The following is a 16,859-nucleotide window of genomic DNA, read 5'->3' as shown; positions in this document are numbered from 1 at the left end:
CTGGGGTAGTAAATCTAAAAAGTGGCTTAAATCAGTGAAAAATGTAAATCCTGGCCTGTTTATATCACAACAGACTTGAACAGGCTATATTATGATATACTTGGACAGCCCTTTATCACAATGTTGTTGGCTTGTATCTGCCAAATTGTAGACATATTTCATATAATTGTCATAAATATAGCCACTGATAGGAAGGATTGTTAGAAAGAGAAAACAAGCCATAAAAAAGTTAATATATTCAGAACTCCAGATTTAAACCATAGCTGACAGTAAAGATTATCTATCAATCATTTTTAATCTCAATCTGCAGGAACATTGGATGCCTGAAGCTGTTGTACATTATGTTTTTATCCGCTGGAGTCATATTCTTCATGTACCAATTTCAGAATACGAGCAAACACATAAGGTGAGTGGTCTGAGCCAATGATGATGGGAAGAAGATAAGGTCATATCTGAGAGTGGAATGAGAACTATATTGAAATTACACGTAGAGATGTATTCATGATACAAATGATAAATATGAAGCTGTCCCGAAGAGCATATGCACAAGGCCCACTAAGAAAAGCAGACATCTTTCCTTCTTAATGGAACCTGCATAAGGGAAGGTTAAAAATTAAAAAAAAAAAGAAAATAAATGGTACCTAAGTCAAGAGCCTGCTCGTTTAAGAGTTGTGTCTTTGACTTTTATTGGTTCTTTTCGGTCAACAGGTCCCTAATCTGTTCTCTTTCAAACGAACATTAAAAACCCACCTTTTCCTTAAAGCCTTCCAGTCTCATGCCTAAACTCCCACCGGTCGGCTACCTCTCTTTCTCATCCCTTCTTCCCTTCTCCCCCTTCCTCGACTCCATATCCGTTTCTCCCGTCTCTCCATCTCATCCATGTGTCTGCCTGTCTTCCCCTCCCTTTAGATTGTACGCTCCTTTGAGCAGGGCTCTCCTACCTTCTGTTTCCATCACTTTTAACTGCGCTCTCCAGCTACACAGCTTACCTCCTCTCAGTCCCTCTGCCCTCTGTCTCCTCTCGCTTCTCTTCGCTCCCCTCAGTGACTCTCAACCTGTCATCCATGCCCACCCTCTTGGGCCATAGTTACCTGCCTATACTCACTTTTCCCCTCCCTCCCTCTCTTTCATGCTGTGCCTGAGCCCCCAGAGTTATAGTGCTTACTGTTACTTGTACTGTGCTGTTTCACCTGTACTGTGCCATTGTATGTCCTTGTACGGCGCTACTGATACTTTGTGGCGCCCTATAAATAAAAATTAATAATAATAATAATAATAACAAAAATGCTAACCTCCACTTCAGTTTTGTCTTAATGCTACTTCCTAACCCTGCTTTTAAGGGGTGTTTTACTTATGTATACAGTTCTACTTTACCATGGATGGGTGTCCCAGAAATTTGACTATTGCCCAAAGCTAACTAATAAAGCCTGCTAAAGAAAAATTGTCTTAATGATATATTTGATGCTACCAAAAGCATGTTAAGAAATGTTGGATTAGAATGACTTCTATTTCCAATGCTATATTTTAATGCCCATACCCACATTGCTGCACAGTCTCAATAAAATCCCCTTTGAGCTGTAAGGTTGAACTCAGAATCATGGTGTTCACAAGTGAACCTACTGGCATTTGAACAGAAACAGCACTGTGGTTTCACATTTGGTTCAGGAGATTGATGGAAACCTATAACTCTGCTGCAATGCTCCCGAATTCCAGTAACATTGCGAGTGGGTATGAGGTCATTAGAACCAATGGGTTCCTTTTTCAGACCCATTTTTGAGCATTGTGATAGCATTAAAAATGTTATTACAATGTACAAATTTGATGCCAATTGGTATGAGGTCTAAATCTTACAACCATTGCTGGACCTTGGCTGGCAATGTAATGTTTACTTGGTTAGTGCAAGAAATGGAAAATATACTTCCAGTAAAATGAACACATCACAAAACAATGACAATCGGTTTAGCATTTAAAAGGTCATTTCAAGTAAAATTATAGTTATCCGACTTTTCAGTCAAGTAGTGATAATGACTGAATAGACAGTGTAGTGGTTTGAAACTAGATTCCAGTGAACGACTAACCAAGTGATCACAAGTGATCTACTGTGATTTACAAGTTATACTTCTCAGATTTGTAGACATGTAAAGGGTGCCACTGACGAGTTTTGCTGAAAAAATCTGTGGTCCTTGTTGCCACAACTACCTGGTGGGTATGGGCAATCAATACCAGAGTGCCCCCCTTACTGCCCCCGAATACACGGGTGTTTAACAAAATCATGATGTGACGTGGACACTGCTCGTAGTGCAGTACAAATTAAATTGGGCGCCAGATCATCTCAGTTCGAACATGTAGCAAACTCTATTACACCATCTCTTCCTGCAGCACAGAAAAGCATAAGGGTTACAAACAGTACTCATTTTTAAACACCTTCTTTATCGTTACCTCCACTCATCTCACTTCTGCACAGTTCTTAGAATATAAAAGCTGTTACTTACCTACCGTGGTTTGTGCCTAGTTCCACAGACCATAGGTACATCACACAGGCTCTTCAAAATATTTAATCTTACCCAGTCGCAGACATGCAGGTGGATAGATTTTCAGGACCTCCATCCCACTCATCAGGGAATCCTCTGCCATGCAGTCTACATACCTGCCATACTTCCCAAATAGCAATGCTGCACCATGCACTTACCCCCCTCACAGTATAGAGGTCTATCCAAGGGGCCTACTCCATGGGATACCTTGTAGAATGAGCTCTCAGACTCCCACTGCCTTTTTCTCTGTAGTGCCAACCTGTCATAAACATGCTTCCCATGCAGAGACGATGGTAGCAAGTCTGGCACCCTTTGGCAAAAAATAAATTTGCGCCCTCCTCCTTTATAAATTATTTGTTCAGTAATGCTTTTCTTCTTTTAATACAAATCATATAATAATAAAAAATACAGACCCTTGATATGGCGCCAAATAATACAGCAACCGCTATATTGGTCAGTGACAATATATGCTGAATGTCATGTAGATATTACATAACATAAGTGGTAAAGAATAACAGAAAGGCAAGCTGCTGCAAAACCAAGGTGACTGAGATAGGTTTGAGCGCTGCATACATAGCATTTTTAAAATCATATAATAAAGTTTAATAAAGAGAGTAATACAAATGAAAGTATTAAACTGCAAACATCTTATGCTATATGAATAATATAAATGAAGAATATGCATTATTTGTAATAAAATGTTATATTTTTAGTATTTTTAGTTTGGTGAGAAGTATAGAAGAGGAAAAAATGCTTCCTCCTTCATCATACTGTGCCCATTCATCATCACACTTTTGCCTCTCCATCGTCACACTGTGTTCCTCCTTCATCACACCGCGGCCGCTTCCTTCATCATACTTAGTTAACCCCTTCTTCATCACTCTTTGCCCCTTCATCACCAGAGTGTGCCCTTCCTTATCATCACACTTTTGCTACTCAGTCGCACTGTTCCCCCTTCATCACACTGTGCCCCCTCCTTCGTCACATTGTGCCTCCTTCATCACACTGTGACCCCTCCTTAGACACACTGTGGCCCCTCCTTCAACACACTGTGCCCCCCCTCGTCACATTGTACTCTCCTTGATCAATACATAGTGTCCCCTCCTTCAGCACACTGTGTCCTCCTTCATCCTCACACTTTTGCTACTTCATCCCACTGAACCCCCCATTCATGAATGCCACCCCCTTCAACTAACTGTGCCCCCTCCTTCATCACACTATGAACCCCTTTTTCATCACGCTGAGTCCTCCTTCATTCTCTAACTTTTGCTACTCCATCACACTGTACCCACATTCGTCAATGTCCTCCCTCCATCGCACTGTGCCCACGTATTCATCCCATTGTGACCCCTCTTTCATCCCACTGTGCCCCCTCCTTCACGCTTTGGTCCCCTTTAATCACACTGTACCCCCCTTCACCACTGTCACCTCCTTTTTCACACTGTGCCCCCTTCTTCACGCTGTGACCATCCTTCTTCACACTGTTTTTCTTCACACTGTGCCTCCACCTTTGTCACACTGTAACCCAATCATTACACTGAGCCCCTCCTTCTTCACACCTGTATCTCTCCTTAATCACAATCTGCACCCTCATTTATCACACTATACTCCCCTTCATCACACTGTGTCCCTTCCTTCATCACACTGTGCTTCCTTCATAAATGCCCCCCTACCTTCATAAATCTGTGTCCTCTCCATCACACTGGGCCCTCTATCATGACACTGTACCCTTCTTCATCATCACACTTTTGCTACTCATCGCAATGATTCTCCCTCATCACACTTTTGCCCTTTCATCACACCGTCCCCCCTTCATCATTGTGCCCCCTCCTTCATCACACTCTGCCGCCCCTCGTCACACTTGATCAACACAGTGTCCCCTCCTTCAGCACACTATGACCCCTCCTTCAACACCCTGTGGTCCCAACTTTGTCACACTGTGGCCCCGTCTTCATCACACTGCGCTCCATCACACTGTGGCCCCTTCTTCATCACACTGTGTCTTGCCTTCATCTCTCTGTGCCATTCCTCCATTACGTAGTGCCCCCTCCTTCATCACAATGCGCCCTGCATCTCAATGTCCCCGCTCTGCATCTCAATGTCCCCGCTCTGCATCTCAATGTCCCCGCTCTGCATCACATTGCCCCCACCTTGCATCAAAATGTCCCTCATCCAGAACACTGCCCCCCTTCATCACAGTGTCCCCCCTGCAGCACAATGTCCTCCATCCTGCACACTGCCCCCCCTTCATCACAGTGTCCCCCCTGCAGCACAATGTCCCCCATACTGCACACTGCATCACACTGCTGCCCCCCTTGACTCACACTACTATCCCCCTTAATCACACTACTGCCCACGCTCCACCACACTGTTCCCCTTCCTGCTTTATACTGCCCCCCTTCTGCTTCACACTGCCCCCTCTTCTGCTTCACACTGCCGCTCTCCCATCTGCTTCACATTTCTCCCCTCCTTGCTTCACACTGCCCCACTTCGGCTTCACACTGCCCCCGCCTTCTGCTTCACACTGCCCAACCTTCTGCTTCCCGCTTCTCCCCCTTCTGCTTCACGCTGCCCCCCTTCTGCTTCATACTTCTCCCCCCTTCTGCATCACAATGTCCCCCCTTGCATCAAAATGTCACCCATCCAGCACACTGCCCCCCCTTCATCACAGTGTCCCCCCTGCAACACAATGTCCTCCATCCTGCACATCAACTCACACTGCATCACACTGCTGCCCCCCTTGAATCACACTACTGCCCACGCTCCACCACACTGTTCCCCTTCCTGCTTTATACTGTCCCCTTCTGCTTCACACTGCCCCCCTTCTGTTTTAAACTGCCCCCCCTTCTGCTTCACACTGCCCAACCTTCTGCTTTATACTTCTTCCCCCTTCTGCTTCACACTTCTCCCCCCCCCCTTCTGCTTCATACTTCTCCCCCCTTCTGCTTCACACTGCCCCCCTCTGTTCTGCTTCACACTGCCCCCCCCTCCTGCTTTACACAATTGTTTACTCACCATTAACTTCTGCTGTTGCTCTTCTATGCCGGGCTCCTCACTGACACTGTCGAGACATGATGATGATGTCATGCCCAACAGACAGTGAGGGGAGCGAGAATGACGGACAGTACCAGTGTCCCAAAGGGGGGTGTTCAATTACACGCCCCATCCTTTGTGTAGCTGTGGGGCGGCCGAGGGCTGAGGAAGTTCAGTCGGCCACTGCACAGCATTAGTGCACACTGATGGTGCCCCCAGGAGCCCGGTGCTCTAGGCAGCTGCCTAACGCTGCCTAATAGAAGCACCAGGCCTGCATGCTGCTCCCCCTTCATCACTGTGCTATGCTGCCCCCCTCCCTTCAGCGCACTGTGCCATGCTGCTCCCTCCTCTCCTTCATAACTGTGCCATGCTGTTTCCCCCCTCTCCTTCATCACTGTACCATGCTGCTCCGCCCTCTCCTTCATCACTGAGCCATGCTGTCCCCCACTCCTTCATCACTGCGCCATGCTGCTCCCTCCCTCTCTCCTTCATCACTGTGCCATGCTGCTCTCCCCACCTTTCCTTTATCATTCGGTGCCTTTCCCCCCCCATCTCTCCTTCATCACTCTGTGCCTTTTTCTCTTTCTCACCCCCCCTCCTCTCCTTCATCACTCAGTGCCTTTTTCTCCCCCCCCACCCCTCTCCTTCATCACTTAGTACCTTTTTCCCTCCCCCTCCTTCTTCATCACTCTGCCCCTTTCTGTATTTCTCCCTTTGCACCGTTTCTTTACTTACCTTTGTATTGGCTGCTTTCATCTCTTTTCTTTTGTCTTTTGTCTTGGTCCTCTCTGCGCCGCTCCTCCCCGAATGTCGGGCGTGACGTCACTCCCGACATTCAGTGTGAATGAATCAGAGAGTAAAGAAGAGGGATGCTGGCAGGGTCGGACTGAGCCATCGGGGGACCGGGATATCCACCGGTAGACCCTGACCCTGATTGCGCCCCTCTTCCTTGGTGGGGGGAGCAGGAAACATTAAAAAATAAATAAATAAATAAAATATACTCATGTGACCGTAGTGCTGGTGCCCCTCCTCTCTGCTCTGTTCACACTGAATGTTGGGCGTGACGTCATCTTGCCCGACGTTCAGTGAGAAGCACCGCAGAGAGGAGTCGGCAAGAAGATAGAAGAGAGAAGAGAAAGAATAGAGAAGAGAAAAAGAAGCCGATAGAAAAGGTAAGTGAAGGAACAGAAGCAAGGGGGAGCACAGACAGCATGAAGGGGGAGTACAGACAGCATGAAGACGGAGCACAGATAGCATGAACGGGGAGCACAGACAGCATGAACGGGGAGCACAGACAGCATGAAGAGGGAGCACAGACAGCATGAAGGGGGAGCACAGACAGCATGAAGGGGGAGCACAGACAGCATGAAGGGGGAGCACAGACAGCATGAAGGGGGAGCACAGACAGCATGAACAGGGAGCAGAGACAGCATGGCAGAGTGAAGGGGGAGTAAAAGCACCATGGCAGAGAGTGAATGGGGAGCACAGACAGCATGGCAGAGTAAAGGGGGAGTAAAGGCACCATGTCAGAGAGGGAATGGGGAGCACAGACAGCATGGCAGAGAGTGAAGGGGGGGCAAAGACAGCATGGCAAAGTGTGAAGGGGAGCACAGACTGCATGGCAGAGTGTGAAGGGGGAACACAGGCAGCATGGCAGAGTGTGAAGGGGGAGCACAGACAGCATGGCGGAGTGTTAATGGGGGCCAAAGCAGCATGGCAGAGTGTGAAGGGGGGAGCAAAAGCAACATGGCATAGGGTGATGAAGTGGGGAGCAAAAGCAGCATGGCACAGGGTGATGAAGGGGGGGGGAGCAAAAGCAGCACGGCACAGGGTGATGAAGGGGGGAGCAAATGCAGCATGGCTCATGGTGATGAAGGTGGGCAGGAGAAGTTGGGAGAAAAAACAGTATGACACAGGGTGATGAAGGAAAGGGCAAAAGCAGCATGGCGCAGGGTGATGAAGGTGGCCAGGAGAAGGGGGGAGCAAAAGCAGCATGGTGGGTGCAGTGTGATCATAAGGAGGCACAGCATGGTGATTAAGGGGCACAGTAATGTGTGTAATGGCATAGCGGGCTTGTGGCAATGTAATGTGTGTGTGGTAGGTGGTGGCTAAATAATGGGTGCTATTTTGTTTGTAGGGTGAAGATGGGGCAATTTAATTTTATAGTGGGGACTATTAATTTAAGATGGGGTGGTTTGGGGGCTACTAATTGAATGTGGGGCTGAGTTTGAGGAGCGTGAGGTCTATTTATTAAATGTGAATATAAATTATTTAATTGCAGTGACGTTTGCGGGAAATAGATATATTTATTATTCACAAATGCGATTAATTTATTGCAGGGGCTGTCTGGAGGGAGGGAAATAGGTTTATTAAATGGGAATACTATCACCTTAATGTTGGGGCTGGAGGAAGGCTTAAGTATTAATTGTGGGTCCAACTGATTTAACGCCGGGGCTGGTTGGAATTTTCTAAATGTACCCATTATTTTTTCCAAATAGGGCCCCCAACATTCCAGGATCCAGATAAGCCGCAACTAAATTAACCAGCAGCAACAGGTGGTAAAACAGAATACTAATTGTCACCCCTTGCATTGTAACATGGTTTTGTCCAGGAGACTGAAATAAGAAGTTTCTGAAGTTAAGATCCTTAATGAATCAGGTCCGTAGTCCTAACAGGAACTGGCGATAAACAAACAAACAAACATCACATTATATATGAAAGACATAACTATTTAGCAGTTCTGCATAACAAATGCATCCGAAGCGGGGATGGCCAGGTTATAGACAACAATCGGACTGAAGTAAAAATGCTTTGAGGTGCATTTGTCTTCTGGGTGCAGACCACCTTCCTCTATCTTCCTCTAAATGTCTACTGATGCCGATGTCCATCTAATGTCCTCTGATTCTTCACTGTCAATGATGCATGCTGCCTAATGTTAAAAACATAGTGTGCTTAGCCTTTCTTAATTTTTCCTCTGGCTGCAGTCCACCTTCATCTATCTACTTGTAGAAATGTCTACTGACGCTGATGTCCGTCTAATGACCACTTATTCTTACGACTTCTTCATTTTTCATTAATCATTACCTTCAAAATATAGTATGCACGGTCTTTCACCATTTTTCTTCTGGGTGCAGCCAATCTTTGTCTATCTATTTCACATATCCTAGCGCTCAATACCATAGATTAGTAGATAATGTGGTAATTGCAATATTACAGCATAATATGTGAATACTTTCATTTTGCACTTTCACTTGCACTGTTTTTTTTAATTACAATAATATAGAATCTGGGACAATTGCGGCCAGTTAATACCTACATACACAATACATTTCTCTCTTGATGTACAAGGTTGTATGATCAGTGCACAAATATTATTGCAACAGTAAGGGATAAATTTATCAAGCTGCGGGTTTGAAAAAGTGGAGATGTTGCCCAATCAGATTCTAGCTGTCATTTTGTAGAATGTACTAAATAAACATCTCCAATTTTTCAAACCCACAGCTTGATAAATTTACCCCTAAGAGTTAAACAGATGTTCTTTTCAATAAATAGTAATTTTAAATTGGATCATACTACAATGACCACGTTATCCACCAGTCTATTGTATTGAGCGCTAGGATATGTGAAACGTATCTACAATACAAGTTTATTTTGGGTTGCTCTTATCCTATCATCCTTCTGCTCATCCTTTCAGCATAGTAGTGCTAGCACACAATTCACAGGCAAGCTACTCTTTGTATCATCATCATCATTTATTTATATAGCGCCAGCAGATTCCATAGCACTTTACATTTGGCAACAAACAGTAATAATTCAACACTGGGTAATACATACAGAGAGGTAAGAGGGCCCTGCTTGCAAGCTTACAATGTATGGGACAATGGTTTGATACACAAGGGTAAGTCCGACATCATATTGAATATTTGTCCAGCTAAAATGCAAAGGTTACAAAGTTTTTAGTGGGCTGTATGCTCAGTCGCACAACTATGTTGGTCAGAGGGTTGTTGTCTTATGTTTGCTGTGTGTGTGGAAATAGAGTAACCTAGGAAGATTAAGATGGTGGTAGAGGAATAATATAAGCTTGTCTGAAGAGGTGGGTTTTCAGAGAACGCTTGAAGGTTTGACGACTAGAGGAAAGTCTTACTGTGTGAGAGAGTGAATTCCAGAAAGTGGGTGCAACCCGAAAAAAGTCCTGTAACCGAGAATGGGAGGATGTGATGAGAGTGAAAGAGAGACGCACATCTTGTGCAAAACAGAGGTGTCGATTTGGGAGATATTTTGAGACAAGCGAGAAAATGTAGGTTGGTGCAATTTTGTTGCTGGCCTTGTATTTTAGTAGAGGAATTTTATATTGAATTTGTTGAAAAACAGGAAACCAATGTAGAGACTGACAAAGTGTAAAACGATTTGCAAGGAAAATCAATCTAGCTGCTGCATGAAAAATAGATTGCAATGGCTCGAGTCTGATTTTGGGAAGACCAGAAGGAGGAAATTACAATAGTCAATGCGGGAGATGATGAGTGCATGAATTAAAGTTTTTGCAGTGTCTTGTGTGAGATATTGTGGAAATGTTTTTTAGATGTATGCAGCATGATGTAAATATAGAGTCGATGTGGGGAACAAAGGATAATTGCAAGTCAAGGAGGTGGGATTTATGGTCATGTTGTCAACAGAAAGAGAAATGTTAGTGTCATGCTCCGGTCCCGCATACGGGCACCTGTCTCGTTACCTGCCTCTCACAGATCATGAAACTGGCATGTCCTGGTGTCAGGCTTACACCATATGTTGCTCTACAGTCAGATCTGCGCAGGTGCAGAGTCTGTTTCCCTTCAGGACCTCCTTCCTCACCTTATTGGCTATCGGATATTGGAGCACTATTTAAACCTCCCGGATTCACCTGTCTGATGCCTGTTCTTCAAGCTCACTTCCTGCAGCCTGTGGTTCTGGGTCCTGTTCTCCTTGTGGTTTGCTTGTGCTTCTGACAGCCTGCTTTCAGCTCGTGGCCTGTGTTGAACTATCGCTGCTCCAGTATCTCTATTACCATCTTCAGAGTACTTCATCGTGACAGCTTCGGTTCTCTCATCGCTACCACTCTGAGCCGCTACTACTGCTGTGACTCATCAGCTGTTGTCCCGAGTTTCCACCGCTACTTCAGTCTGCTCTCAGCTCGTGGCCTGTGTTGAACTATCGCTGTTCCAGTATCAGTTATTACCTCCTGAATACTACATTGTGTCAGCATCGGTTCTCCCTCTACTGCCTTTCAAGCTTCTATTGTTCCTGTGACTCCTCTGTCGTAGTCCCAGTCTCCAATGCTTCATTTACCTCTGTGGCCATCCTTGTATTACCACTGTTCCAGTGTCTCTACAACTTACCTGCTGGTACCAGTGTTGCCTCCTAACATCTCCTGGCTCCTTCACATCGCTCTGCTGTCCACTCACACACGGGACCGCAACCTGCAGGTTTGGTGCCGCTAAGACCATACTTCCTTGCAGGGGTTCCTGGTGAAAACCACCTTCCTGTTAGACGCCGCGCCCGTGGGTGGGCCTTGCCATGCCCAGCAGAGCCTAGGGATCCAAATTCCAGCATAGCCAACCGTGACAGTCAGGCAGTAAGATTCTATTGTTGGGTGGGAATATTATTAATTCTGTTTTAGAAAGATTGAGTTTGAGTTGGCGGGAGGACATCCAAGATGAAATAACAGAAAGACAGTCAGTAACGCGAGACAACACACATAATGAGAGATCAGGAGAGGATAGATAAATTTGTGTATCATCCGCATAGAGATAATACTGAAATCTAAAGTAGCGTATTAGTTTTCCTAGAGAAGTGGTGTAGATAGAGAATAGCAGAGGACCTAGGACTGAACCTTGTGGTACTCCAACTGATAAAGGAAGCGGAGTGGAGGTTGTTCCAGAGAAATTAACACTGAAAGAGAGGTTAGGTTGGTAGGATGAGAGCCAGGATAGGACAGTGTCTTGAAGACCTAGGGCTAGATTTACTAAACTGTGGGTTTGAAAAAGTGGAGAAGTTGCCTATAGCAACCAATCAGATTCTAGTTATTTATTTAGTACATTCTACAAACTGACAGCTAGAATCTGATTGGTTGCTATAGGCAACATCCCCACTTTTTCAAACCTGCAGTTTAGTAAATATACCCCCTAGGGATTGTGGCCTCTGTATGAGGAGAGAGTGGTCAACAGTGTTGAATGCAGCACAGAGATCCAGGAGAATTAGAAGAGAGTAATCACCTTTAGTTTTAGCTGTGATCAGATCATTGACAACCTTGGTCAGCACAGTCTCTGTGGAGTGTCGAGAGCAAAAGCCTGATTGAAGAGGATCCAAAGGATTGTTTGCAGAAAGGAAACGTGCGAAGCGAGTGTAGGCAATTCACTCGAGAAGTTTGGAGGGGCATGGGAGCTGAGAGATGGGGCAGTAATTTGAGAGAGAGTTTGGGTCAGAATTTAGTTTTTTTTAGAGTAGGAGTAATCACTGCGTACTTGAATAGTGATGAAAAGATACCAGTAGAGAGAGATAGATTACAGATTTTAGTTAGAGGTGAAATGAGCACATGAGACAGGGACCTACCCATTTGTGAGGGTATGGGATCAAGAGGACGGGAAGTAATGTAGGAAGATAAAAATCGCTGCTTTCACTAAGCAACATGTTGGTGTCAATCTGTTAGAAAAACTCAGGAATGTCATTTTTCGTCATTCAGTGACCGTACATAGATATTTTATGCACACCCCTGTGCCACATTGTTTCATAGGGATTTTTTTTTTTTATTAAACTACCCTGTATTTGTGCCGCTGATTTTTCGCTAATTTTTGCCAGCTAGTTCTCTGCAGCCCTTGGCCAAAATTGGTGAAAATGTTGACAGCTGTGAAGAGATCATTAGAAAATAGTCTGCAAATGACTGTAAATGTATGTTAATACTATGAATAGTAATATAGGAACAAAAACAGCTCAAATCACATGTGTACCTGTTTTTCACAATTTTTTAATTAAATTCAGATCCAAAACCAAAAACATGAGGATTTTAGAACCAAAAAACGGGGGTTTGCGCATATCTCTAAAAATCACCCTTGAATTGAGAAAGGTTAATAATGACACACTACATGCTAGAACACTCCCTCTTTCCAGGCTTGACAAACTGTAGGTGTACTTTTGACATTCATTGTGTTCATTTGAAGTGTGCTCTTGTGATAAATGTATACAAGTACATTTTGATAACATTTTAATCAGTGTGAGACTAATGTGAAATCTGTTTGTTCAAACTCCTGTATAAAGGTATTTTATCTCAAATTGTGCTCTGAACAGATATGAGGCATTAAGAGCTACAATTAAACTTGTGCAGTTAACCTGAGGTGTGCCTAGTTTATTCTGATTCTTTTCCAAGGATTTTCATTCAGTGTAAAAAAAAAATCTGGTTTATTTAACACCTGGTAGTGGACAATAAAATGGAAACACCTGGGCTAATGAAGAACAATAGGCTTCCATTTAGGTGAGGCTCATGGATTGATTAAGCACAGAGCACCCCACCATGGTCAGGGTCATGTATACAAGTGCTGAACCTGCTGGGCAATTGTGGGGTGTGTTATGGCAAGAGTTTCAGAGACCAAGACACCCCAACCTGTTAATGTTTCATGAACAATGGTGTCTTAGATGATTTAATTATGGAAAAATGTCATCAGCTAGGTGCAACAGTGGGCAGAAGTGCATATTCCAAAGTTGTGGGATTGTTGCATTACTTTGTGAAAAACAAAACAGGCAAGCAACTGCAGATCCTACACTGCAGATATCAACCTGCGGTGCGAGCAGCCACAAACCTGATGAGAACTCCACTGAGTAGGATATCAAAGTCTGGTTAGACAAACCGTTAAACTCATCAGGCAATGGCCTACTGAGCAGAGAAGGATGGTTATTTGGCCAGATCAATTCTCCTCCCCGTATTCTTGACAAGTGGATAAGTGTGGTGTAAATCTAAAGAACTCTACATCCCTGAGTGCATGTTTACAACAGTGTAGAGCTTTGGTGGTATTGTAACTGTGTACATTGTTTGGTGCATTAGTACAACAGCAAGGATAATGCTAATCTCTGCTTAATGGGGCTGAGTGATCATATTCACCCAAGTTATTTCCTGACAGGTGTGTTCCAGGATGACAGTGCATCCATCCACAGAATACATGTGGTCACACAATAGTTTGGTGCTTTCATGCTATCCATATGTCATGGCCTGCTCAGTCACCAGATCTGAACCCTATTGAGCATTTATGGGCTATTCTGGAACGACACCAGAGACATAGTTTTCCAACACCATCAATAAGGCATCATTTATTTTACAACACTTTCTTGTAGAATTAGGTGGCAGCAACCCTCCCCAGCACGATTCCAGGCATTGGTACACTCAATGACATGTTGCATATGGTGTGGTGGTGGCCCAACTCCCTTCTGGGTGTATGGGTGATTCCATTTTTTTTGTCCACTACGTGAGTATTGTTAGTTTACTTAAATGGTAAGCATATAAACATTGTAGAGAGAAAACAACTACCATTAAAGTGAACTTATGTTTATGCAACTTATTACTCTGTGGAAAAGCTAGGCAAATTTAGGACTATCCTGTTACTTGGCCCAAGCATTAAACTACAAGATTGCATTTCAATTTGTTCACCCATGTGGGTGGACCCACGCACAGGCAAGGTAGAGGTCATAAGCTGTCCATATCTATAAGCATGCCTGAAAATTATTTGACCAATATCGTTCATATTATTCTCAGACATCACATCTGTTTTGGGCTTACACATGTGATAATATAAGGACAATTTGCCGATGCTAGTATAACTTAGGACATTATGCGAAATGGATAGGGAGGAAGGCTTCTAATATCCATACTTACTGCAGTCCAACTGTGAGAACATGACTGAACTTTACCCTTCTTTTACAGGTGCTCTGCTCATCAATATTCTGGTCTGCCAAACATTACAACTACAGCCAATGGTGTTGCCTGGATGAAGAATATCAGTGTTAATACTGAACATGATGATTTAGCAAAGGTTCTATTGAATAATGGTAATTCATTAGGGGAGCCACCTAAGCCGTCGAAACATAGTGTGGATGATCGAGAAAGCTCTTCTAACATGAAAGTGATGGCCGGTAAATCTTGCCAGCCTCACACACACGTCTTCTTCCTGAAAACTCACAAGACAGGCAGCAGCACCATCATGAACATTCTGTTCAGATTTGGAGAATCACACAACCTAACTTTTGCCTTACCTAATTACTTCGCACAGTTCTATTATCCCTACTATTTCAGTGCTGATTTCGTAGAGGGATTTAGAGCGAAAATCCATCATCATTATGATATTATGTGTCATCATATGCGGTTCCAGATCACAGAGGTACCTTCAAATTTACTTCATAGTATTACTGACTAGTTCACTGATCTCTAGAGTTGCATACCTTGTGGCCCAGCAATATAACTATATTAGTAATAGCATAATATTACAATAGCACAGGTTGATTAATTATTTGGTGGTTGTGGTTTGTAAATGCAAAGGTGCACTGGAAGATGTGGACTAGGGCATTCCCTATATACCGTATAATGATATTATTGTGGAAGAGCAGCAAGTATAGCACAACAAAAATATTTAACTGAGCAAAGATAATTCCTTGTTGTGAAAAAGCATTTGCCCTCTAAATCCACCTTTTAAATGTCTTCTGCATATAGGATGCTGCCTAGAAGGTGGTATATAGCAAATATGTATTTAATATTACAAACAGCACAAATATGACAATGGACATCAGTTAGTGCCATTGTGCCCCTATTTTTCTTGAGTTAACCCAACCCTTACTTAGGGTCATATTAGCAATTTATTAGAAGGCATCAGCAAACGTTCAAGACAACAAAGAGGGAGATCCAAATTGAGAAGTAGGCAGTGCGTTGGCCTCACCTGTCCCTTTGTGAGCAGGAGAACAGTGCACAAGATGTAGCGAGTGCTCAAAACCATCCCGGAAAGCAGACACAAAAGCAGATGAAACAGTGCAAAATGACAGGAACAAAGTTCTTCGGTAACACTTTGGGCTAGATTTACTAAGCTGCGGGTTTGAAAAAGTGGGGATGTTGCCTATAGCAACCAATCAGATTCTAGCTGTCATTTTGTAGAAAGTACTAAATAAATAAAAGCTAAAATCTGATTGGTTGCTATAGGCAACATCCCCACTTTTTCAAACCCGCAGCTTAGTAAATCTAGCCCTTTGTCACAAATGATCCCCTCTGTGATTGAGTATATAAGATGTCTGTAGACTCTAAATGCCCTATGGCATACGTGGTAACAAATTCTTTATAACATCTACAAAAGATGTGAAAAATAATAATTTGTGTTGCAATTCTCCATAGGTGGAACGGGTGATGCCAAACGACACATTTTATTTCACAGTACTGCGGAACCCGGTGTCACTGATGGAGTCATCATTCTCATACTACAAAGATATAGACATCTTTATCAAGGCCCGTAGCTTGGAAGAGTACTTGAGAAATACTGACAAATACTACAACAAATCAAGTGTATTCAGCTATTATGGTAAGAATCTCATGACCTTTGATCTTGGTTTTCACCATAATGGGCGAGAAACACCAAAGCACTGTCAACTGATCCAGGAAGCTGTAGAAAGAATGTTTAACTTGGTCCTGATCACAGAGTACTTTGACGAGTCATTAGTGCTTTTGAAAGATGCTCTTTGCTGGAGTTTTGATGACGTCCTGTCTTTTCCTCTAAATAGTAGGAACAACACCAGCCGAAAAGTCCTTTCTATTGAAACTCAAGAGAAGATCAAAACATGGAACCAGTTTGACTGGCAGCTGTATGTTTACTTTAACAGTTCCTTCTGGAAACGGGTAGATAAATTTGGACGAGAGAGGATGCAGCTCGAGGTACAGGAACTTCAGAGGAGGAGGGCTAAGCAATCTGAGATCTGCCTACAAGGTCTGGTGGACCCACAGAAAATAAAAGATGAGTCTATTAAACCATTCCAGGCTGGTCTGGCCAGAATTCTTGGTTACAACCTGAAACCAGGACTAGGAAATGCTGAGAAGTTGTTGTGTCAAAGACTTGTGACCCCAGAACTTCAGTATACTACAAACCTGAGAAACAAGCAGAAACAATCATAACACAGTTTAAAACCAGTGAAGTCTGCTGAACTTAAATATATTATATCTATTAAAGATTGAAAAGAACTAACCATGGGGGAAAAAAACACTGTAAAATTATATTTATATGTGGACTTGAATAGATAAGATCA

The 16,859-nt window shown here is 43.6% G+C and overlaps 1 protein-coding gene across 1 annotated transcript; it reads left to right on the top strand.

The window, feature by feature from the left end:
• Nucleotides 1–339: 339 nt before the first annotated feature.
• On the top strand, nucleotides 340–16,841 carry LOC142143620 (galactose-3-O-sulfotransferase 2-like). The gene is made up of 3 exons (XM_075201602.1): nucleotides 340–406; nucleotides 14,506–14,959; nucleotides 15,958–16,841. Exons 1-3 carry the CDS (start codon nucleotides 342–344, stop codon nucleotides 16,726–16,728), a joined length of 1,290 nt encoding a protein of 429 aa, XP_075057703.1. The 5' UTR covers nucleotides 340–341; the 3' UTR covers nucleotides 16,729–16,841.
• Nucleotides 16,842–16,859: the final 18 nt, after the last annotated feature.

The sequence above is a fragment of the Mixophyes fleayi genome, chromosome 3, assembly GCF_038048845.1.
Source record: "Mixophyes fleayi isolate aMixFle1 chromosome 3, aMixFle1.hap1, whole genome shotgun sequence".
Taxonomy (NCBI): Eukaryota; Metazoa; Chordata; class Amphibia; order Anura; family Limnodynastidae; genus Mixophyes; species Mixophyes fleayi.
Note: the sequence above shows the minus strand (reverse complement) of the source record. Positions and strands in the feature narration are given on the sequence as shown.

Excerpts from the sequence above, each read along its gene's own strand:
- LOC142143620 (XM_075201602.1), top strand. The coding sequence starts at position 342 with ATGTTTTTATCCGCTGGAGTCATATTCTTCATGTACCAATTTCAGAAT. Across the intron at positions 407-14,505 it reads AATACGAGCAAACACATAAG|GTGCTCTGCTCATCAATATT; the intron begins GTGAGTGGTCTG and ends CTTCTTTTACAG. Across the intron at positions 14,960-15,957 it reads TGCGGTTCCAGATCACAGAG|GTGGAACGGGTGATGCCAAA; the intron begins GTACCTTCAAAT and ends AATTCTCCATAG.